The 24,482-nt window shown below is 39.0% G+C and overlaps 1 protein-coding gene across 1 annotated transcript in view; it reads left to right on the forward strand.

Moving 5' to 3' along the window:
• The window catches only part of KLHL1 (kelch like family member 1), a gene marked incomplete at its 5' end in the record, with an annotated part of 135,141 nt that overhangs the window by 30,675 nt on the left and 79,984 nt on the right, over positions 1-24,482 (forward strand). The window contains 2 exons of the mRNA XM_081326408.1: positions 6,610-6,746; positions 22,015-22,211. Of these exons, the coding sequence (XP_081182534.1) occupies positions 6,610-6,746; positions 22,015-22,211 (334 nt within the window). The remainder of the gene's footprint in view (positions 1-6,609; positions 6,747-22,014; positions 22,212-24,482) is intronic.

A 24,482-nucleotide genomic window follows, 5' to 3' on the forward strand; every position in this document is an offset into this window, starting at 1 on the left:
TTAACAAGAGAAATATATAATAGTGTAAGCTTATGGCTATGATGAGTGATGGTCTGACTCTTGATATGATGGTTTTAATTCCTAAAGGTAAAAAGGTAAAGGTTCCCCCTGCACATGCGTGCTAGTCGTTTCCAACTCTAGGGGCCGGTGCTCATCTCTGTTTCAAAGCTGAAGAGCCAGCGCTTGTCCGAGGATGTCTCCGTGGTCATGTGGCCGCCATGACTAGACGCCAAAGGCGCACGGAACGCTGTTATCTTCCCACCGTAGTGGTCCCTATTTTTCTACTTGCATTTTTACGTGCTTTTGAACTGCTAGGTTAGCAGAAGCTGGGAGGAGTAACAGGCACTCACTCTGCTACGCGGCACTCGGGATTCGACCCGCCAAACTGCCAATCTTCTGATTGACAAGCTCAGCGTCCTAACCCACTGAGCCATCCCGTCCCTTTTAATTCCTACCTTAACATTTTATTTAAATATTTGTGTTTTTGTAATAAAGGTTAAATGTTTATTAATGGCCCAATATAAACACAACAAGAAGTTTATTTGATTGACTTCCGGTGGCTCCGCGGACGACGAAGGGAGCCTTCCCGGGCTGCCCGCGGCTCAGCTGTTGTTTTTTCGCCCGAAACAGCGCCGATCAGCTGTTCGGGCGAATCTGAAGCCCCCTCCTCGGGAGAAGAGGAGGGGGCGAGCTCCCAGGTAGGGGTAGAGTTCTCCAGGGCCGCCTGAGCTTATGGCTTGGGCGGCTGAAGGATTGAACTCCCCCGTAGCCTGGGCTGCTCCCAGCTGGCCGTCGCCTCTGCTCCTGTTCTTGGAGCAGAGCCAGCCGTCTGCGACCACCCCTGCCTGAAGGAATGACTATGATTTAAAGGAGCAGGCAGAGCGATACAAGAGGAAATGGTAAAGAGGATTATTATGTTTTACTCTCCAGCTTGATGGACTTTTTTGGATTACAAATTTGAAGTGAAAGTGCGTCATATTTGGTAAAAGATGGCGGCTAAACCACCCCCTAAAACTCTTCGGAGTGCTGGAACTTCTCCCGTGCAACAATCATTATTGCAGGCGCTGCATCCTCCTGATGTATTGACATCAAAGGACTTACAAGATGCTCTTGAAAAACATACCCAGGTAATTTTGGAATCAATTAATATTAGATTTGCACAGATGGAGGAGAAATTGGAGAAATTGGAGGAGAGAATGGAGGAGAGGATGGAACAGAAGCTCAAAGCAATGAGGGTAGACATCTTGACTTCAGTGTGTAAAGTGGCTCAGTGTGTGGAAGAATTGGAGGAAAAGCTAGAAGACTTGACTCAAAAGAATGCTATATTAGAAACAAAAGTATTGGAGAATGAAAATAAAATGGAAAAGGAACTGTGTCTTGCTCAATATTTTCAGATGCAGTTTGCCATTAGAATTAGAGGCTTAAAGGAGAATACTAAGGAAGATCTAAAGCAGCTGGTTTCTGAGGCTTTTGAAATAGTGTTGAAACAGCCAGCATCTGAAATAAAAGGAGGCATGGACAAAGTGTTTCGTGTGAATTCATGGATTGCCAGACAGAGGAAGTTGCCTAGAGATGTGGTGGTATACTTTGCAAAAAGGGAAACTAGAGATGAAGTTATACAAGCTGCTTATGATACTAAAGTTATGATTGCTAATCAAGAAGTTTTGGTCTTAAAAGAAATTCCTCCAAAGATTCTAAGGAGAAGGAAGGATTTTACATTTCTTGTGCAAGAGCTCAAGCAGCGAGATATAAGGTTCAGATGGGAGATTCCAGTGGGGTTGATGGTGACGCACGAAGGTAAAAAGTACCGTTTGGTTACTGTGATGCAAGCGCGTGATTTCTACAATAATGTTTTAAATGCAACGCCATTAACACTTTTGGAAGCTGGAAAGGGATCTGGAGAAGGAGTGCATCAAGAGGCCGAAGATGGTCAGATAGAAGACAACGGTGTTGGAGGAGATCAAGATATAACCTCGTCGGATGAATCTATAAAACAGAGGGTGACGCGTGCTGCTGCAAAACGATCTAAGAAGAGAAAGTAGCAGGAATTGCAGAAGTCTTTGGAACTTTTACGATATAGTCAAGTAGTCAAGTAGGGGAGGGGGGAAAAGATTTGGGTGTAGACGCAATATATTTCTATATTTGGTGGTTTTGTGGAAAGGGTGAGCTTTTTTGGATTAAAGTTCAAGTTTTGTTTGCAATGGAGTTTACTTAGGATAAGTATAGGGTTGAGAAGGGTTTGTTTTTTTTTCTTTTCTTCTTTTTCCTTATGTTTAATACTATTAATACTATATATGTTTAATACTATTAAGGTTTGTTTCATTCTATATAAGCTAGAGAGTGTCCTTTTCTTATTCTAGTTTTTTTTTTATATATATATATTTAATATTGTTAAGGTCTGTTTTATCCTATATAAGCTAGAGAGTGATGGATTTTAGAATTTATAGTTGTTAGTATATGGTTGCTTAGGTTTGCTTTTTTTTTATATATATATATACCTTGTATTCAGCTCTGGGAAGTAGGGGGGGGGAGGGGGGAGGTAGGGGGGGGAGGGAGGGGGGAGGAGGGGAGGTAGGGGGGGAGGAGGGAGGGGGAAGGGGGGTTTTTTAAAGGAAAATTGTATTTTAAAACTTTTCAATAAAAAAAAAAAAAAAAAAAAAAGAAGTTTATTTGATTGGTAGAGGAAAAGATTCTAGCTAAGGTAAAAATTGGAGAGCGAAAGATTTAAGCCACGTAATAGAATTTATGTAGCTTTTTATAGTGTTTTTTTCTTTTGAAGACTGAGCATATTTGAGGCCACACTGATTGTAACCTTTGCACACAAGCAAAGGAGGCATAAATATATTTTTTTCTGTAGCATCTCTTTCATCCCATATCTAGGTATCAAATTCTTTTTTAAAAAAAACCCTAGTGTTTAAACTGCATCAAAAAAGATTGTAATAAAGTACTTATTTTGCCAAATACGTTCTATGTGAAAAATGCAAATTCTGTTCCTCTAGTGCAAAGCTGGTATTTAATGGGAAGATTGGTTTACAACTGTATCTTGACTGAACTTGATTTAACAGCTTTTTCAGTTCAGTAGCAATCAGAACTTTTTGGAGCAATAAATGATAAGGGTCATAAGCTTGCCTCTGAAATAAAGCTGAATCACAGTTTATCTTCACGGTTAAAGATGCAAACGTATTGATAGTCTGTTTCAGATTTCCAGGCTATTTGAAAGCATCTTTTCCTTTTAGAATAGCTGACACACATGCAGTATATCAGTGGTTCCCCAACCTTTGCAGCTTGACTGCCCAGCTGAGGTCGGGGGGGGGGGGGAGAGTACAGGGGAACTGGGCCATGTGAATGCACATGTGTGCAGAACTCCACTTACACAAGAGAAAAGAGAAGCTTTTGTGGTGTGGTTTCACGCTGCGTCTCTGTGCCCAAAACTTTTCCAAAGTGACTGAAGGCCTGAAGCAGCGTGAGATTGCTCCCCTGAAGCTTTTCATCCATTTGCAAAATCTTTTAGTATGGAGAAGAGAGGAAGCCTTTGGGACGCGGCCTTGTGCTCCTTCAGTCTCACTGCTTCAAAAGTGGATCGGCCCAGCCAGCCTCACTGAATCAACGAAGCTGAATAGGGCATGCTTGCCCCACTCAGCCTCTACTCTCACTGCTCCACTTTTGGAGCATCGGGAGCAGGTGGCTTGGTGGCCCAGAGTAGCAGGACGGTGCACACATGTGCATGCAGCTCCACACATTGAAGAGACAAGTGAAGCCTTTGGGGTGCTGCTTGTGTCAGGGGAACTGCACATGCATGCTGGCCCACCACTCATACCGATTGCAAGGAGGCCGTGGCCCATTAGTGGGGGTTGGGGACCCTGTAGTATATAATACACTCACATTTCCATATCATGCATAAGATAAATGCTTAGGTGGTGCAAGTTAAAAAGACACTTCATGATATATGAAGGTCTCAGCAGGGGTTCCCCAGTGTCCTGTGAATTTTACCTTTGCTCAGCCCCCACCTGTAATAACCAGGGTTTTTTTTGAAGGGAGAGAGACATCCATTCTTGCCACCTGCTCTCTGTTCCTGATCTACTAGAGAAGGGGTGTCAAACTGCCGGGCCCATGGGCTGGATGCGTCATGCAGAAGCTGCACCCACCCCAGGTCTGGCAAGGGGGAGAAAGTCACGATAGGTTGCGACAGATCATGTGACACGGCCAGTTTGATGCCCCTGTACTAGAGCAAGTTTAGAGGATGGAAACCATTTACAGCATCAACATTTCTTAAATATCAGCTGGATTTAGAAATGATCAGATCAGAACACAGTCCTTTCAGCAGTTCCAAGAAGGCATTACTCAGGTGACCCCGAGGACACAGATAAACCTCCAGGTGGCATCAACGACTCTCTAAAAGAATGCAAATGACCAGCTGTCTGCAAGGAGAATAAATCCTTCCATTCCCCACCATCCAGTCAGAGTTGAAGACGCTTCTTGGATGAGAAGTGAAACGTCTTCAAAGGGAAAAAAAGGAAGTCCAATTGCCTCTTGAAAAAGCACCTTTAGAACAAGGATGACCTGGATGACTGAGAATTTCCTAGACAAGAAAATTCATGTATTGTTCGCGTCACAACATGTACATTTACTCTTAAGGATCAGCTTGCTGATATCTTGCAGAATGTAAGAAAACAGGGCCAGTATTTAACTGTTATCACTGATAAAGCCAAATGATGCCGTAAATACTCTTGAGTGTAAGAACAATTTGTGATTTTCATATTGTTCCAATATGGGCCAAAGTCACTTCAGTTTGGGAAATAATCAAGAAGAATACGTGGAAGCAGAAAGTTTAATTAAATGTATTCTGGAAATGTTAAAATGGGTTGTATTTATATCCAATTAATTTTGGAGTCAAAAGCTTTGGACTCCACATATTATGCAACAATCCATGAGAGAAGCAGAGTTCATGAGTTTATGTCTTGAGGAATTTATTCTTGTGAAGTAGCAGTAATTAGAGGGAGAAAAATGATATCTTAAATACAATTGACCTTTCCCGGTGAGTAGGCGTCTCAACCAAAACTTACCACTCGCTCCAGTCCTTGGACGTTCAGAAATAAATAGCACATGATGAATTCAGGAAGATTTCCTGAATGATTAATTACGAGACACTATTTGGTTAAATCATCGAAAAAGAGAGGGAACAATACACACGTGAAAAAGTAATACTGCCTGACAATTGCAGCTTTACTTGTTAAAAATAAAAAGAGATAAAGTTGTAAAATACAGATTTCAAAAAGTTCAGGCATTTACCTGCTTTACGTCTATCGCATAAGAGGCATGGTCAGAATGCAAAGAAAAACGTGGAGACTTTTTCCATTGGGATTGATTCCATTATTGATCATAATGAAAGTGGTTTTTAGTATTATTTTTTTTCACTAGCCAGGAACATCCTTAATGGCTGAGTATATTTTGTAGAGAAAAGCACTCAGGCTACTTTTTATTTTTGCCCATGACAGCTGTGTGTTGTTGGTTTTTTTGCAAGGTAGAACTGGGGAAGAATGGAGTAGTAGTATCAAGGTGGTAGAAATTGACTTTCTTGATTTCCTAACTTTTAGTTTTAAGCATGTAGATAAAACCTTCTTATTCAACAGACATTTTTATCATTATAATCTATCTCTTCAAAGAGTTTAATTTTGTTCTGTTTGGAATGTGTATCTTACTCATAGTTCTTCTGCTTTATTCATTTGCTGTTAGTGTTGCTTCATTAAATGAAGATGGTGTGATTTTATCATATGGTTAATTTTGTAAGCTACCTTGGTTGCTTCTATGGCTGAAAAGCAGCACACAACTCTTATAAATGGTTTGATATCCTGCTCATATCCAGGAAACTGTTTTATTATATCATGTAAACAGATGTTCATGAAAATACTCAATGGACTCAATACTCAATAAGATTCACTCTTACCTACAAAACCACATAGTCCTACTTGGTTTCTGTATGGAAAATGCCAACTGTCCATCATCTAACATCAAATCCTTGAAGGCCACCATATCTGGCCAGATCTATCCAATAGGAAAATACCACCAAGGAATTTAATTTAAGCAATTAGACATGGATGAAAGAGACGTATATATGGAGTTGGGTTTAAGAATAGCAAGAAGTAGACCAAATGATACTACAGTACTGAAGGATAGAAGAAGCAGAAGAGAAGAAAATTCTCTTCCTATCAGGTACATAAATGCGTGACCTCACTTATTTATTTATTTTCCAAAAGCCACCTTCATCAAAATAAATATTTGGCTACTTATTTGATGCTTCAATGCTCATTTTTTGGTGAGTTCATTTACTGAGTTTTATTAAATGCCAGCAGAGTAAGACTGCTCTACTACTGTATACTTTTACTTGGAAGGGCATGTGATTCAGCAGAACCTGTTTCCAAACAAATGTTGATAAAGTTGGCATTTTCTCTGGCCAGTGTGTGCTATGTTTCCATGACTTTTGAGCATTTACAACATTTTGTTGCTGGTTGAACATTTTCAGAAGTAGACTGCACTGAAATACAGTAAGTTAACAGATACGTTCCTTCTCTTTCTCCATCTCTGCTCTTCTTTCTCTTCACATTGCCTCAGGCTTGTACTCAGCTCAGTTTCGGATTACTTTGCTGCCATGTTCACGAATGATGTTTGCGAAGCCAAGCAAGAAGAAATCAAAATGGAAGGCATTGATCCTGGTGCACTTTGGGATCTCGTTCAATTCGCATATACAGGTAAGGCTTGTGCACTGAATTCTGTTTTCAGGAACGGAGCCTGATTCTTGTGTTCGTCTTTCTTTAACAACAATAGGAGATGAATACATTAATAACATGAGCAGTTTCTCTCATCTGGATGAATGGATGGCAAAAGTATCACACTACATTTATAAGATGTACGTTTACAATTTACACTTCTGAAATTTACAGGCAATCTCATTCTGCTCTTCTAAGGATTGTTGGATTCATGCTTATTTTGTCCAGATACTACGGTAGATATCTTTTCACTTAATGTGTACGCCTATTCCATTCTAGGTATAATAAAGCAAAATAATATTAGGGTATGATGGATGAATTATTTGTGTAGATTATCCCAAAGTTGTTTATTTGGTATCCATAGTTTTTCCTAATGTTGCCTCCAAACTAGAGCTACCTTTATCAATATTATTAGGGAGAAAGTAGCATTACATTTCACTCCTATTAGAAAAACAAGAGGATATATATACCGGTTAATGATTGTAACTATGATTTATGATCTATGACCTATCACTTGCTGTTTATATGTACACTGTGAGCTTATGCACTGGAGACAAATTCCTTGTGTGTCCAATTACACTTGCCCAATAAAGAATTCTATTCTATTCTATTCTATTCTATTCTATTCTATTCTATTCTATTCTATTCTATTCTATTCTATTCTATTCTATTCTATTCTATTCTATTCTATTCTATTCTATTCTATTCTATTCTATTCTATTCAACTCCACTCCACTCCACTCCACTCCACTCCACTCATTATTTACTTTCCCCATCTATGAAAATAGATAATTCTGTATTTAGTTTAACTTAAAGTTGTGCTTTTTAGGAAGAATGATTATTTAAAATGAAAAACAATTGAAGTTCTAGTTATGATTAATATAGCTTGGTGGTTAAGGAACAGATTGTAAATGGGAATCCATTACTACAGACTGTCCTCAGGGTGCAATCCAAAAAGCAAGATGATGACACATTTAAAAAAAAAACAACAGGCAGATCTTTGATTGCAATATTCTAGTCATCAGCTTGATTCCCTCCCCCCCATTCTGTATTATTTCATCTTGTTGATCAATAAAGACCATTTCATGCCTCCTCAATGGTTTTTAAAATGCTGCTGGGCTTAAAAGTACTAAAATTTGCTTCTTGTATTATTCTTGTGAGGCTGAAGCCAGAAGAATGTATATTATTTCCTAGGACCCAATTCTGGACTATGATCATAAATTTAAAATATTATTCCTCATTACTAAGGCATTGGATACCTTAAGAAAACTTTGCACAGAATAAGTTGAAAACTCAGACTGATACATCTGTACACAGTAATATTGATCCTTGAAAAAAATAGGTTAATCAGTGGCCTACTGATAATTTTTTTAAGGCCAAATGTTTATACTCATCATTCATAGAACCATCTCTCCAAGAGAGTCCATGGTCAATACAAATATTCTAAATTTGTCCTTCAGCTTTTCTCTTCTTTCCTACAAAGAACTAACATATTGATTAAACTACTGTACTACAGATGCTTCAAACCTAAAGGAAAAATAAATACAATGTTGAAATTAATATTTCAGCTTGCAACCGCAATCCAATGCATAAATTACTTGAGCATGTAAGCTCCATTTAACATTGTGTTTATTTCAAAATGTTTTCTTTCAGCTTTAACAAAAGCTACTCAGTCAGGTGAACATGCAATATTTATATTTTAATTTGAACTTTGGGAAATGTGGCAAGCAGTAGTTAATGTTCATATTGACGATAGGAAGACAAGGTAAGAAGTCCATTAAAGGAAACGAAAGAAAGACATGTCAAATGCCTGGTTATATATATTTTTTTCTCTCCTCATTTTCTGATTTCTTCTGTGTCATGTCGAAAAGAACTAGTGGCTTGTTCAAGGAGGCAACTCATTACCCTTCAATTTTCTGGTAAAAAAATTGGCAGTATGGTTTCTTTGAGCCACTGCTGATGTACAGAGATATGATGGTGATGTTATCCATTCAGTCCGATTCTCAGCAATTCTATGGGTCAGGTTTCTCCACATCTTCCAATCTTGCACTACTTCTTTGAGTTTTTTTTGTGCTCTGGCTGGTGTCAGGTTTGATGGTGTGCAGCCACTGTGTTCTTTGATAGCCTGCTTTCCTTTTGCATCCTAACTCTTCCAAACACAATTGCATTCTCCAGTGAAATTCCCTTCACGACATGGCCAAAATAAGTGAGACACAGTTTTTTATGATTTTCCACAGAGATATATGCTAAGGATATTTGCTGTCTCCAAAAGAAGCCACAGGGGAACTTCAAAATATTGCATCTTCTCTCTGATAACGGATGGATCCTCACCACACCCCTCATACCCCTAGCAGTTACTTTCTCTCCATGCGGAAGATTTCTCTTTCAGACATGAGAGGAAATATGGGATGATTTTGGAAATTGGCCTGGCATTTGGTTCAGAAAGATTTAGCCAGCTTCTTTCTTATCTGTGTTGAACTAAATGCTCCTGGAGTTACATAGTAGATTGCTGGTGTCAGTTATTTTTTTCCTTACCCTAAGGATATAGAAGTAGATGGATGTGCATCTACTCTATAATCATATTTATACGATGGATAATTATTGGTCTTATAGACAATGTATAGGTTTTATCTTACAATAATATCTTGATACAGTATAGATTTTATGCAATAGGTAAGGCAAACCAATGGAAAAGCTAACACTTTTAACAAAGCAGATAGTTCAACCTGTTTGAATGTGTATGTGTGAATTTGTATCTAGATAGCTATAGTTACATTTTATATCTAGATATTTAATCACTGGTATTGCCAAACAATCCAGCAAATGCAATAGGTTAAGTGAAAAATGTAGAAAAAAACCTCGCTTTATAAACTTTCATTCTTATTTGTAGACTAGCAATAGTACTGAAATGCTGAGGTTCTGATTTAAAACTCTATCAGGCAAAGCAAATTAGTTTTACAGGATGGGGAGTAAGAAGAGGAATCAAACAAGAAACTGTAAAATTGTAAATATGACTCAAGAAGCAATACTGTTTCTCTGGCTGTGCAGTATTCTCAGAAGAATGCCTTCAGCCAGTAAGAAGGAAGGAAGGCAAAACTAGTCATAGGGGAAGAGAGAGAGGGGGGAAGGAAGGAAGGAAGGAAGGAAGGAAGGAAGGAAGGAAGGAAGGAAGGAAGGAAGGAAGGAAGGAAGGGAAAGAAAGAAAGAAAGAAAGAAAGAAAGAAGAAAGAAAGAGAAAGAAAGAAAGAAAGAAAGAAAGAAAGAAAGAAAGAAAGAAAGAAAGAAAGAAAGAAAGAAAGAAACATTCTACCAACTAGCATAGTTAATTAGATCTTTATGGAAGCAGGATTCTTTTTGTAGAGTATTGATTCAAAACTGAAATGTCTTTCTGTCTGTCTGTCTGTCTGTCTGTCTGTCTCTCTCTCTCTCTCTCTCTCCCAGTATGTGTGTGTGTGTGTGTGTGTGTGTGTGTGTGTTTGTGTATCTTTTTGTTAAAGCTGTTAATTGAATATTAAGAAATATGAAAACTAAAATGGGAATGCTGGATATAATGTGATTATATGAACTCAGTACATGGTTTCATTACAGCATAAATGAAATTACTGTTTCATTAAGACTTGTTTAATACAAATGGTATGTGTTATGCAAATGTACAAGTAACACATTGCTGCAATTTATGCTTGTTTTGGCCAGAGTACTAATTGTATAACTTTCCATATCATTAGACCAAGACGGGGTCTCTTTGGAAAAGGGAATTCTATATGCAATAGGAAGTAAAACTTTCTGAATTTGACTCTATATTATCTGAACATTGAAACAAGGTTTATACTTGTAGATTTAGACATCTGAAGTCCTTCAAATGAATATGCAGGAACTGATATTTTCTGCTTGAATTGTTTTTGCATTTTATAAACACACACACACACACACCAATTCATCAAGATTGTTATTGTTGGCTTTTTGTTGGGTTTTTCCCCCCCATTTTCTTGAGAAGAGAGAAATTTCCACTTGATTTTGTCATCATAGATTGACAAAGGTGGCAAAAGGGACACTGTACAGTTGAGTTGTGTTTTGTTTTGTTAAAAAGTGTGTGTAGAGAAAAACTAAAGAAAACTCTTTCATTCCCATCTCACGTTTGCTTCACATGAAAATTGAACCAAGTGAACATTGATAGTTATGAACTTTTAGGAAGCTTCTGTGTTGTTACCTTGTTTTCTGTTTATTATACATTTGCATAGCAGACCAAAAGGTTCCTGTGCATGCACATCAAATCTTTTTTACAGCACATCTATATCTTTTATGTACATGTTTGTGCGTGTGTGTGTGTGTGTGTTGCCCAGAAACATTTCTTTGCCTTGCACAATTGCAATAAAACGTCAAATGTTTAAAGTTTTTTTAAAAAAAATCACGATCACTTTTTTTTCTTATTGCCTCACTATTCCAGAAGTTATATTTTGAAAATGGCATCCGAAGAGCTGGTGCTTCATAACTCATTTTGTTTTGGTAAGAAATAAAAAAAAGAGGTAGCGATGGAAAAAAATATGTTCTTGGGACTCCAGTAAATTTTGATGAATGCAACAGTTCTCTCTCTCTATCCCTCTCCTTCTTTGCTCCCTCTCTCACTCCTTTTCTCTCCCTCACTCTCCCCCCTCTCTCTTTCTCCCTCTCTCTTTCCCTATTTCTCTTTCTCTCCTTATTTCTCTCTCTCCATTTCCCTCCCTCCCTCCCTCCCTCCCTCCCTCCAACCCTCTCTCTCTCTCACACACACACACACACACACACACAAAGAGAGAGAGAGAGAGAGAGAGAGAGAGAGAGAGAGGAAAGCATCTTGTTTGGAAGTTTAGATAGAAATATGAAATACAAATATTCTGTGCTATTAAATCTCCTCACAAACAGTGCAATCCACCAGAATTATGATAAAAGATCTTGTGGGCTTCAGATTTCATTGTGTTTTGCTTTGTTTGTTTTAATATCTGGGGTGAAGTGTTTAAAGTTGCATCCAAGAGAGCCTATAGGCATATTTCTGAGTTCTCAAAGATGCTCTGTAAACATCTGACTTGCTCGTTGCTTCTCTCATGCCTAACAAATTATACAGAGATCCCCCTACGCACCTCTGATCATAGCATCATTTTGCTTATTTTTATTGAAATTATTTTCTCTCATCCAAGATAAGCTGCACCATCTCAGCAGTGCAATCAAGAAAACAAATACTGTCACCCAACGTTAACAAAACAATTCAACCTAAAAACACAACCCTAACAATATCTAGCAACTGAGTCGCCATAAAAAAACAGAATCACTAAAATTACAAGAATTTTAAAATCTTACTCTGTCTCCCAAAGAGCCCTAAAGTGAACACTAGACAGAGAGACAACAGTCATCTTTGAGCACAGAATGTTTTAATTGCTGAAATGAGAAAGTTTCACATAATTTCAATATCTATAGGGATGCAAAAAAATAATAATAATGCAGGTTTGCCTTTTTTTTAGTTTTTGAAAGGAATAGAATCATTCATAAGTCTCTCTCTTTTTCTCCCCACATCAGGCCAAAAGCAGGATGGTTCTAAACTTTTTCAACAACAGAAAATCAATCTTAGTTCAGGACCTAAGGACACATTGCAAAGGCAATATGCCTTTTTAGTTTATTCTTGGATTTAGCTCTGGTTTTTTAACTCCTTCTTTGGAAGTAAATGTTATGTATTAAGGCAAATTCATAAAGGCCGTTATAAATAGTTAACTGTTGCATTCATTCAAATCCTTAACTGTCTGTTTCTTACTTTGCCAGCTTGTGTTTTGAGCAGGAAAGTTTGCTTTAATTTCATTGGCTGCCGCCTATCAGCGGTCTGTATAAATAGATGTGAAGCGGCTGTTAGAGCCGCTTCTGTGTTAACGGAATAAACAAACCGTTACTTTCCACTTTCGCCTCTTCAATGCCTCAATGACCCCAGTACACAACAGTAACCATATTTGTTCAGAAATGTAAGCCCAGGTATCTTCTAGCCATCTATGCAGTCATTAAAACAAAACAAATCTTTCTTTCAAGAATCCTCTTACTGTTGCTGTATTGTGTGTCTATGGCAATTTTCAGTTTTAAATTGTGTAAAGCTATTATCCTCTGTAAATCCGAGATACACCAGTACACAACATCAAATTGCCCCCCCCTCAGAAAGGGCTCGCAACTTGGGTGTCCTCCTGGATTCACGGCTTAATTTGGAAGATCATCTAACGGCCGTGACCAGGGGGGCCTTTGCACAATTAACCAGTGGAACAACTTGCCTCCAGAAGCTGTGAATGCTCCAACACTGGAAGTTTTTAAGAAGAGACTGGGCAACCCTTTGTCTGAAATGGTATAGGGTTTCCTGTCTGAGCAAGGGGTTGGACTAGAGGACCTCCAAGTTCCTATTCTATTCTAATTCTATTCTATTCTATTCTATTCTATTCTATTCTATTCTATTCTATTCTATTCTATTCTATTCTATTCTATTCTATTCTATTCTATTCTATTCTATTCTATTCTATTCTATTCTATTCTATTCTATTAACAGGAGGACAAAGTTTCCTCAAGTCATTTGAGAATAGTTGAAAAGTATAGTGGTAGCTTTGTAGAACAGTGCACTGATTTACACCACACTATGACAGAAGTGGATCCAGCTTTTGTAAGATAGATCTTATCAATTAAATAGATTCAAGATTTACAAGACGTTTTATTTATTTATATATGGACAGACACTTAATACTGATATTCAACACTCTTGTCATATGTTTTGTTTTTAATCAAAACAGTTGACCTGGAGATGTAACAACAGTATCTCCATTATCTGAGATGAAGAACTCTAAAGCTTACAAATGGGGGAAAAAATTCACCTGTATTTATCCAAAAGCATGGTAGTTCCATTATTAGAAATGCTTCCATCTGATTTATTTACTAGTTCTGATGACAAGCATTGGAAAGCAAAATCATGTATCAATCTGTACACAGAGTGCCTGCGTTTTTTACACAATAGTAAGGGTGTGTGCAGGGCTGAATTAGGTGGATGTAATTTATATACAGTATGCATAAGACAGAGTATTTGCGAAATGTAAGCAAACATTCCAACTCCAGTGACGGATAGAAATACCTAGAAGTTGCATGCGAATAATAGAAGGAAAAAGTTTGCATAGAAGTAATTTCTGATTATTTTTTTTTCCTACCTACATTTTTAGTACAATAATGTAAACGATTTGCTGCAGTTTCTCTGATTCCTTTAGCACGCAAATACTGTACGTCCCAAAGGTGTTTTTTCAAGAGGCAACTGGACTTCCTTGTTTTTCTTTGAAGACATTTCGCTTCTGATCCAAGAAGCTTCTTCAGCATTGACTGGATGGTGGGGAATGGAAGGATTTATATTCCTGGTCATTTGCCTTCTTTTAGAGAGCCGTTGAGGCCATTTGGAGGCTTAATCTGTGCCCTCAGGATCACATGAGTGGGGGCAAACGGGTGTGGAGCCTTCTTGGAACTGCTGAAAGGACCGGGTTGTAGACAGGAGACAGATGATGTTGTCTCTCTTTCCCTCTATTGAGAAAGGGCTGCTCAGTTTTGAAGCGAAATATCATCAAAGAAGAACAAGAAAGTCCAGTTGCCTCTTGAAAAAGCACCTTTGGGACAACCAAAGAAGTCCTGGATGACTGAGAATCTCCACACAAGTACTGTATGTGAAAGAAAGATTGCCACGTTGAGCTGAAGGATACTTGCGAGGCAATATTTTTAAGATTTTACCTTTGGCAAGCTAGACCAAATCAGAGGAGTTTCCGCTTCATACCTGCGTCATCCTTTCCCGGTTATAATAATTACTTTAGTCCGTTTTAATGAGATATTTGCATTGAGCTTCCACTCTTCCTGTGCTTTTATTAATTTTCCTCCTTGTACAGTATGTCTGTACAGACACAACTCAGTCCCGAATGTCTGTTGCTAAGCAAGACAGAGTTTTGCCCCCTTTTGTGACTCTTCTTGCCACCGTTCTTAAGTGTATCCCTGCTGTTGTTAATGATACAAATGTTAAGGGAATCTGGTTTCCCCATTGACTTTTCTTGTCAGACGGTCGCAAAAAGTGATCACATGACTCTGGGACACTGCAACTGTCATAAATACATGCCAGTTGCCAAGCATTCAAATTTTGATCAGCTGACCATGAGGAATGCTGCAACAACTGTACCTTAGTGGCCAAAATTATGGAAACCTTTTGAGAAAAGTGTATTTCTGAGGTTTGATGGCTAACAACATCACTTTTTTGGGGGGGAGTAGTACCATAAAATTATATATCAATGGAAAGATAATTTAATCAAGAATGTAATGCAACAAAGTTTGTTCAATTATCTGTCCTGTACTCTATGAAAAGTTATAGCTAAATAACCAGAAAAAGGAGGCACAACTTGCTTAGGTTGATAGCTTTCCTTCATCTGATTGTAGCCAATGAGCACGAGTGTTTAGAGAGCCAATCATGTGTCATCTTGTTTTGGCAAAGAGCCAATTCAGATCACAGTGAGATTCAGTTATTGAGGTCATGTATTAAAGCTGAGAGGAGGACATTTGTCAGTGTGTTATGTGATCACTATCAAGTTGGTTGGGGGTTATTTTGTGTGTTCTTTCATTTAGTGAGCTTGTAAAACGTAATAAAATTAAAGTAATGGTGCAAAGAGTTGATGTAATGGTGCAAAGCAATGTAAAATAGTATTATTAAGTGAATAAGGCTACAGTTATACAGACATTAGAAGAAAAATTGGTGGAAATTTAACCAAAGGTGGCATTTCTACTGTACACTTTTCCCAAAAGGTTTCCACAATTTTGGCCACTACCGTAAGTACAAAAAATGATCATAAGTCATTTTTTTCAGTACCATTGTAACTTTGAATGGTCATTAAATGAACTGTGTAAGTCAAGGACTACCTGTTTCGATGTGAGTTGTGCGTACTAACCCATCTCTAAAAATCCACATCTCATCCCTTCATTAAAGTCTGTTATTGTCCAGAAACATACTTGTAGAGAAAGAGTAGAGTATGTGCTAGCCTCAGGACCTTTAATTGCTGTTGCTATTTCAGCTGTTGACAGATATTTTATGTCACCCATTTCAGAAATAAAGGCAGTAAAGTGACACAAATCACTGGCTCAGAATAGGCTGATAAATCAGTTTACGGTGGCTAGTAACTGCCAGCCACCCCTGCTTTATGTCAGAGGAAGGGACTCAGAGAAAATTGAATTGTTTTGTTAAATAATTAAGCAGTGGAAAAATCCTATATTCATAAGCAAAATATAGGCTCTCAGATAGGACTTGCAGATGGATGAAGCTGTTCATTCTTCCTTGCCAATTTTCCAATTTGGGCATCTTATTACAAGCTATTCTTTGTGTGAAAGAAAACTCTGTAGTTTTAAGACTCAATTGGCTTTAAATACAGACCTACCTGTTATTTTAGAGCTTGGCTTAGATCAAAATGGCTACCAGCACTTTGTAAATTTATGAATGGGGACAGTGCCCACTAATATCCCACTACAAATGGTGAGATATGCAAAGGTAATATGGAAGACAACCTGATGCAAACAGTATGCTAGGCTGACTGGTTTCTTTGTTTCATGTTCTATTAGCTGGTGGTAATTATATTGCAAAATAATCCAGGTTTAATATTGTCTTTAATATTGTGCAATGGAACATAATGGAGCTTGTTGCATACCTGTATTTTTAAAAAGCTTCTGTAGACATTCATTGTATTCACTTGAGTAGAGCAAAGATCATTTTTCCCCCATGCTTAAGGGATAAGGAAGCCAATTTAAAAGTTAAAGTCTTGAAGGATAGGGTGACTCAGAGATGGATGGCTTATCTTCTGGTCTTCCCCAATTTGGTACCCAACTAACGGTTGTGTTGGAATTCATCATCGTGCACATCAAGGGAAATCGGTATTTATTTATCCTACTGAAAAGTAGGATAAAATTCTGATTTTATACTGATTTGATTTGATTTGAGGAGTTCAAGATGGTGCACATAGGTCTTCCTAAGTTCTGCCCACATCCAACCCTTTGAAGTAAATTAGGCTGAGAGAGAGACAGCCCCAAAGTCACCCAGAGGGCTTCTGTGGCCAAGGACAGAGCCTAGATCTCCTGGCTTCAACTAGCACATAGACCAGGGGTGTCAAACTCAATTTCATTGAGGGCCGCATCAGCATTGCAGTTGCCCTCAGGGGGCCGGGTGGGCGTGGCCTACTGGGTGGGCGTGGCTAGAGTGCATATGGCCTACTGGGTGGGCGTGGCCAGCTCTACATCTTTTGCATCAAGGGTGCCTATGGGGGCCTGGGCAGGAGTGGGACAGATCTGAGGGTCTCTGGCAGAAGGAGGGTCTCTGGGCCAGGGCCAAGGCAGTGGGGGCCGTTCCCTCACTGTTTCCAGGATGGCTTCGCGGGCCACATGAAACCACTTCGCGGGCCGGATCCGGCCCCCGGGCCTTGTGTTTGACATGTCTGACATAGACACTACTCCATTAATGCCATACCTTTTAAATAAAGCATGGCCAGATCTTGTTCAAGTTGATGCCCACAGCAGTTCTGGAAGGCTGATAGAAAAAGTTCTACATGAACTGAGACTGTGCTCCTTGTGGGCAAGGCACCATTGAAACTACAGCTGATATCCTGTTGTATTGTGCCCTCTATAGACACTCACAGACCCACTTTATAACACCTGACCTGATTAAATATCCCAGAAATTCCAATCTCCCTTATGTAAAACTATTCTTATCAGATCAATACGATAGTTTCTCTGAACCTAGCTAGATTTTGCTATAATGTTTGTAAAATTAGGCAGACCGTGTTCACTTATTGATAATTTCACCATCATTTTTAATATATTACTGTGCCTTGTTCTATTCAGTACTGTTCAGTTCTGCTTTTAATGTTTAGGGGGTTTTTTTGTGCTGGTCTGTGACTGTCATATAAAGATTGATTGATTGATTGATTGTCCAAGATGATGTCATGTTAGAAAGGGATCCCAGAATTACATTAGGCTTCTCCACACTTGATGTTTAATATTGGCTTTGGCATTACTCTGACATCCCAAACTGCATTCATTATTATCAACTGAATGTCTGTGGAGATTCTCAGTCATCCAAGCCAAAGGCAACTGGACTTTGATTTTCCTTGAAGACATTTTGCTTCCCATCCAAGAAGCTTCTTCAGTTCTGACTGAATAGTGGAAGATAAAAGGATTTATATTCCTTGCAGTCATCTGGTCATTAGCACTCTTTTTGGGAATCGTTGAGGCCACTTGGAGGTTTATCGGTGCCCTCAGGATCACCTGAATAGTGCAGTCTCCTCTTTACCACACAGTCCATTCAGCCGTTCCAAAAAGGTTCCACACCCATTTGCACTATTGAGGTGACCCAAAAACTCTCTGAAAGAATGCAGATGACCAGCTGTCTGCAAGGAATATAAATCCTTCCTTCCTCCCTCCACCATTCAGTCAGAACTGAGGAAGCTTTAAAGAAAAATAAAGACCAGTTGCCTTTCAAAAAAAAAGCACCTTTGGGACTTTTATGGAGTGAGAGTAATTTACCTTTACTTTTTTTTCTCTGCTATATGAAAAATATTTGGTTTTTTTTCCCCTCAGATGCTTATAAATAGAATGTCTTCTACTTCTGTCTTCTCTGAGGTTGGATGTTGTTCTAAACTGAAATATTAAAATTAATATGATGGATCATATTAATATGATCAATATCAAGTGTTATCTCAGTTAGAAATTGGCCTTTAAGGCCTGGAATATCATGACAGTTTTAAATCTTACAGCTTTATTTTTTTCTCCCTGTGGCCAATTTATCCTAAAATTACCCTACTCGATTAGTTTTAAATAAGAGGGAAACATCTGAAATATTTATCACTCTGTTTATAAACTCAATTTATGCTTTGGTGACCAGATTAAATTAAAATGTTTACTCAGAGATAGACAAAAATTGAAGCAAATTTATTAACATCTGCAAGTACTCAGTGGCCTTTATTTTCATATTATGCCCAATAAATTGTCTCACCTTACTTAATGCATTTTTCGCATTCCCACTTTAATCAATTCCTGCTTCAAACTTGGAAGCCTTGGGATTTAACATCTTGTTCTCACTTATTGATTTTGAGCTATATCCAAACTAATAATACTTACAAGTATATTAGATATTGTGAATCAGGAGGTTTAAGTTGGTTATGATTTAAATCCACCCAAATTCAATGAGACTAGCTTAACACTGGTTACATTTCACTTCTGTCTGTTCTAATCCATTGAGGTTGATTTCTTGGAAATGCAGCAAATTTAATCACAGGAGCTGGCTGTCCTCATCTGAGTTTGGAATCTGAGCAAAACAGAACCAAGTTAACAGAGGACAGTTGACATGACTGGAAGGCCAGAAGATAAAAGCAGATGGAAATAGCAAAGCAGTTCTGTATAACCCAGTTCTCTAGCACACAAAACGCCTGTTTAGTCATCATACATTTTTTTAGGCTTAGACTAATTGAACAAAAACCAGTAAAGTCTTAATGCGTATCAGATTGAAAGCTGGGGAGAAGGGGAAGGAAAATGGAATTGTATGGAGGACAATGATGAATTCGAGGGGAGGGAATATTAAACAAAACAAGTTTGTTTTCATGGTCACTTTTATTTTTGGCCCTTATACAGTAAGATATTCTGAGCGTGACTGGACTTACCCCGAGTGAGCAGGGATAGTTGGGATTTTACTCATTGCTGACTAGCTGAAACATGCCACAAACCAAGATGAGTGGAAATTAAAGGATGTGTCTGTCTAGGCCAGGGCTAGGCAACCTTGGTTCTTTTATGACTCGTGGACTTCAACTCCTAGAATTCCTGAGCTAGCCATGCTGGCTCAGGAATTCTGGGAGTTGAAGTCCAAAAGTCATGAAGGGACCATAGTTCCCCCATGCTGGCTTTGGAATTCTGGGAGTTGAAGTCCAAAAGTCACGAAGGGACCATAGTTCCCCCATGCTGGTTCTGGAATTCTGGGAGTTGAAGTCCACAAGTCATAAAAGAGCCAAGGTTGCCTATTCCTGAGACTCTGAATTAATTCCCTCTCTTTCCCCAAAAAATGAAGTGTATGTTTCAGAACCTAGAATAACAGAGTTGGAAAAGGACCTTGGAGGTCTTCTAGTTCAGAATTCCCCAACCTTTCCAGCTTTGTGGACTGGCGGAGGGCGGGGGGGGGGAAAGGGAATAGTTCTGTGCCAGTGGTGGGCAAGTGCGCACATGCATGCACAGAGCTCCATTTGTGCAAGTGGTGGGTATGCATGCCCACTGCTTTCACAAACATAGTGCATGTCTGTGCGCTCACGTGATGCTCGTGCAAATAGTGATGTATGCGCAGGTGCTCACTTGCACTTCATGTAACCTGGTTCTGAACAGCTCACTGCCTGGTAGTGGATTGTGGCTTGGAGGTTGGGGACCCCTGTTCTAGTCTAACTTCCTGTTTGAGCAGGAGACCCTATACTATTTCAGACAAGTGGCTGTCCATCCTCTTCTTCTTGGAGCACCCACAATTTTTGGAGATGAGGAGGAGGAGGAGGAGGAGGAGGAGGAGGAGGAGATAGAATATAAAATAAAAGAGTTGGAAGGGACCTTGGAGGTCTTCTATTCCAAACTCCTGCTTGAGCAGGAGACTACACTATTTCAGACAAGTGGCTGTCCAGCCTCTTCTTCTTGGAGCACCCACAACCTTTGGAGGTGAGGAAGAGGAGGAGGAGGAGGAAGAAGAGGAGGAGGAGGACATAGAACATAAAATAAAAGAGTTGGAAGGGACCATTTCAGACCAGTGATTATCCAGTCTCTTCTTAAATGCCTTCAGAGATGAAGCACTCACAACCTCTGAAGGCAAGCCATTAATTGTTCTCACTGTCAGGAAATTTCTCCTTTTAGACGAGGAACGGTTATTTTATTTTTGTTTGTCATCCAACAAATCAGGTGAGATGCCATCCATTTCATCTACAAGTGACTCTGCATGGCTTACATGCATTAAACATTTCGCATGACAGCCTATGGTATGGTTATGTGAGGACTATTATTTTGAAAAGGGACAGATGCAAGTTTAAAAATTAAACTTGGCCATGCCATCTTGTACAAAGAGCTAGAATATACACTCATATTTTGCTCTTTTAAGTTGTTTGTCTGAAACCGATTAGCATCCTGCTGAGGATGTACATTGATTAGTTTGTATACAGTTTTTCCCCCCACTTTATCTATAGTTATATTTCCCTATCAATTTTTATCATTCCAACTAAGGAAGCTAAATGCATTGAATGCGAACAAAGAGCAACACCCTAATCTGATTTTTTGGTATCTTTCAGCTAGATTGTAAAGTTGAAGATTGCAAAATGATTTATGAACTATATGCTTTTCAATCCCTTAATTAAAACTGCTAAAAAGTGAACATTAGAACACAGGTACAGTTGTTCCCAGTTTTCTCTTAGTTTCACCCCATGAGGGAAAGAAAATATTGCAGTGCAGATCTCAGAGGAACGTGTCTTTCCAAACTTCAAATATTTAATTTGTTTAATAGTGCAATGCAAATGTCATGGGGTAATATTTTATGCCAGATTTTTCTGAACTGCTGTGGATTGTCTATTGATACTTGAGAAAGGAGAACCCAGTGAAGCATACAGAGAAAGCAAAAACAGTGTTATTTTATCCCCAAATCAAAATAGCAATAGCACTTAGACTTACGTACTGCTTCACAGTGATTTACAGCCCTCTCAAGCAGTTTACAGAGTCAGCATAATGTCCCCGACAAACTGGGCCCTCTTTTTACTGATTTTGAAAGGATGGAAGGCTGAGTCAACTTTTAGTCAGGATCAAACTCCTGGCTGTGAGCAGAGTTAGTCTGCAATAGCAATAGCACTTAGACTTATATACCACTTCACAGTGCTTTCACAGCTTTCTCTAAGCAGTTTACAGAGTCAGCATATTGCTCCCCCAACAATCTGGGTCCTCATTTTACCAACCTCAGAAGGATGGAAGGCTGAGTCAACCTTGAGCTGGTCAGGATCGAACTGTCGAACTGTTGGCAGTCAGCAGTCAGCAGAAGTAGCCTTGCATTCCAACTACCACCACACATAAAATTTAGTTTCCTCTGCCGTCATAACGGCTGAGAATTTCTTTACATATTTTGTGATATTAATACCTGGCTCTAAGTTATGTACAAATGTATGGGTCACAAACTGATTGTGTTTCCTAATCTTTTATCCAGGTTGTTTGGAACTTAAGGAAGATACAATTGAAAACCTCCTGGCAGCAGCGTGTCTTCTTCAACTCCCTCAAGTAGTTGAAGTGTGTTGTCATTTCCTCATGAAGCTTTTACATCCATCCAACTGTTTGGGAATCCGGGCCTTTGCAGATGCTCAAGGATGCACAGAGCTTATGAAGGTGGCTCACAGTTACACCATGGTAAGGAAGCGCTGATATGCCTTATCGTCACAGTATGAAATCTAAAGATAGGTAGAATGCACAGAAGCTGTGAAGCTTGCTCACAGATATCCAGTGGTAAGCAAGTCCTGATATGCATCAAAGCATGAAATCTAAAGTTATAGATGATGCACAGAAGCTATGAAGCTTGCACATAGATATCCAGCAATAAGAAAGTCCTAATATGCCTTATCATCACAGCACAGATGCATAATGGCTTGAATGGTTGGGATGCTAGGCAGGAGGTTAGCAAGCCCATGTTTGAGACCCAAGAGCTATCATGGGATGGGGTTGTTGTGATTCTGTGCCAGCCTGTGATCCCAGTAGTTGAGTCTGGGGAATCAGAGGAGGAGGAGGAGGAGGGGCCTGGAGAGCCATCAGAGTCAGAGGGAGGCTCTGATGAGCTACAGGACTTACAAACTAATGAAGAGGCTGGTCCTTCCACTTGTGATCAAGCTGAGAGTCAGCTGTGCTGGGAAGCTGAGTCGGACTCGGAGGAACCACAGCTGGAAGACTTCAGAGACACCCAGTAATGCAGACAGGTCACACGAGTAGGACAGAGGGAGGCAATGGGGCAACACCAGGGAAGAAGGATAAAGAAGTGAAAAGCCACACCTTGGGGGCCGCATAACAAAAAGGGAATGTGTGGGCAAGGCTGGTTGCTGGAGGCAACCATTTGCAAAGAACTTATGTGTAACGAGAGATGATGGTCTGTTTATTTTGCCTGTGAGTTATTTCCTGTTTGACTCGTGCTCCATTTTGCTTTTGGACAAGGTCTCCATTGGAAAAGTATTCTGTTGCTTTTGTTTTTCTGGGACAATTATCAGGTCTGTAACTCAAATAAAAAGGGTTTATTTTTCCAGTCTACTGTTAAAAGAAGGGTTGACTTTGTGAAGTAACAAGGGCGTACATAGGCTGGGACAGAACAGGGTTTGAGCTATCATCCTTTGCTCCAGCTCCTGCTGTAGACATGAAAGAAGACCCCAGTCAAGCATCCCCAAGGTAACGGTTAAGTCACCGGCTAATCCTTTCAACCTGGAATCACCTCGGTGCTTCTAAGTCGAGTGCAAGTCCCAGCATGAAATCCAAAAATATGTAGAATGCACAGAAGTTACAGAGGGGGGCTCAGAGTTATATCATGCTAAAGAAGTTCTGATACGATGCAGGATATTATCAGGGCATAAAAGCAAATCAACCTTTTAATGAAACAGCTGGTTTTCCTTTTTCGCACATTTGTTCCTCTAATTCTTGAAAGCAGATAAAGAAGGTACAACGAGCTTTCGATGTTTAAAGGAATATTATGAGTAAAAGGATTGTACTGGCTACTACCCACACATTTTGATAAAATTTCAAAACTTCCCTTATGTTTTTGTGTTGCAGAAGCTATTAAGCATGTATTTTAAGATGGTGTGATTATGAAATCATTGTATAATGGCTAGTTCATTGACTATTGAGAGACTCTTAGTTGAATAAATATGTGTAACAAATCTATGCCAGACAAATGTCTGAATGAAATGAAAAGTTAACAGATTGGTTTGAGAATGAAAACAATTTGGCAGATGGAAACAGGTAACTTCAGGACCAGCTGTTATATAAATCAGGCATAAATATTACAACATCTGGTGGAAAAATAAATTGCCAAATGATTCAAGCTGTTGTGTATAGCAAATTTCAGAAGGAGTTCAACCCAATATACTATCGCAAATTTTTCCGCTTTATAGAAATGTACACATTGTGTTAGAATTCCCACATAAAGACATCTATGTATTAAGACATCTAGCCAAATATTTTTTTTGGCTAGTAAAAGTATGAGAAAATTTACATTTGGAGTACCTTTACTGTTTAATTTTAATATCAGTCCTCTTATTCCGTAACCTTCTGATTTGAGTCATTATTCAGCATAGCTGAAAATAGGTACTTTGTTTCATACAAATGTATGAGGGCAATTCGGAAATAAACCTCCGTTTGGTTATCAATGACAGACACTTCCAGATACAGAACATTTATTATACACATTAGAAAACTACAACATTGCAATGTCTTACAAGGTTTGAATTTCCTTAGTAAGTAGTCGCTCGGCACCAAATCTGGGCTAAAATATCAAAGCTATCCCAATGGAACTGCTTCAAAAGTTCTTGAGTGCATGTAGCAGTGTGCGGGCAAGCATTATTGTGAACACACAGGAAGTCAGCAGGCCCCAATGCTTCTTATGGATGGCTCGTCTGAGTTTTTGTAACGTTTCACAGTAGACGT

The sequence above is a fragment of the Vipera berus genome (assembly GCF_964194415.1).
Source record: "Vipera berus genome assembly, chromosome: 4".
NCBI classification, from domain to species: Eukaryota; Metazoa; Chordata; class Lepidosauria; order Squamata; family Viperidae; genus Vipera; species Vipera berus.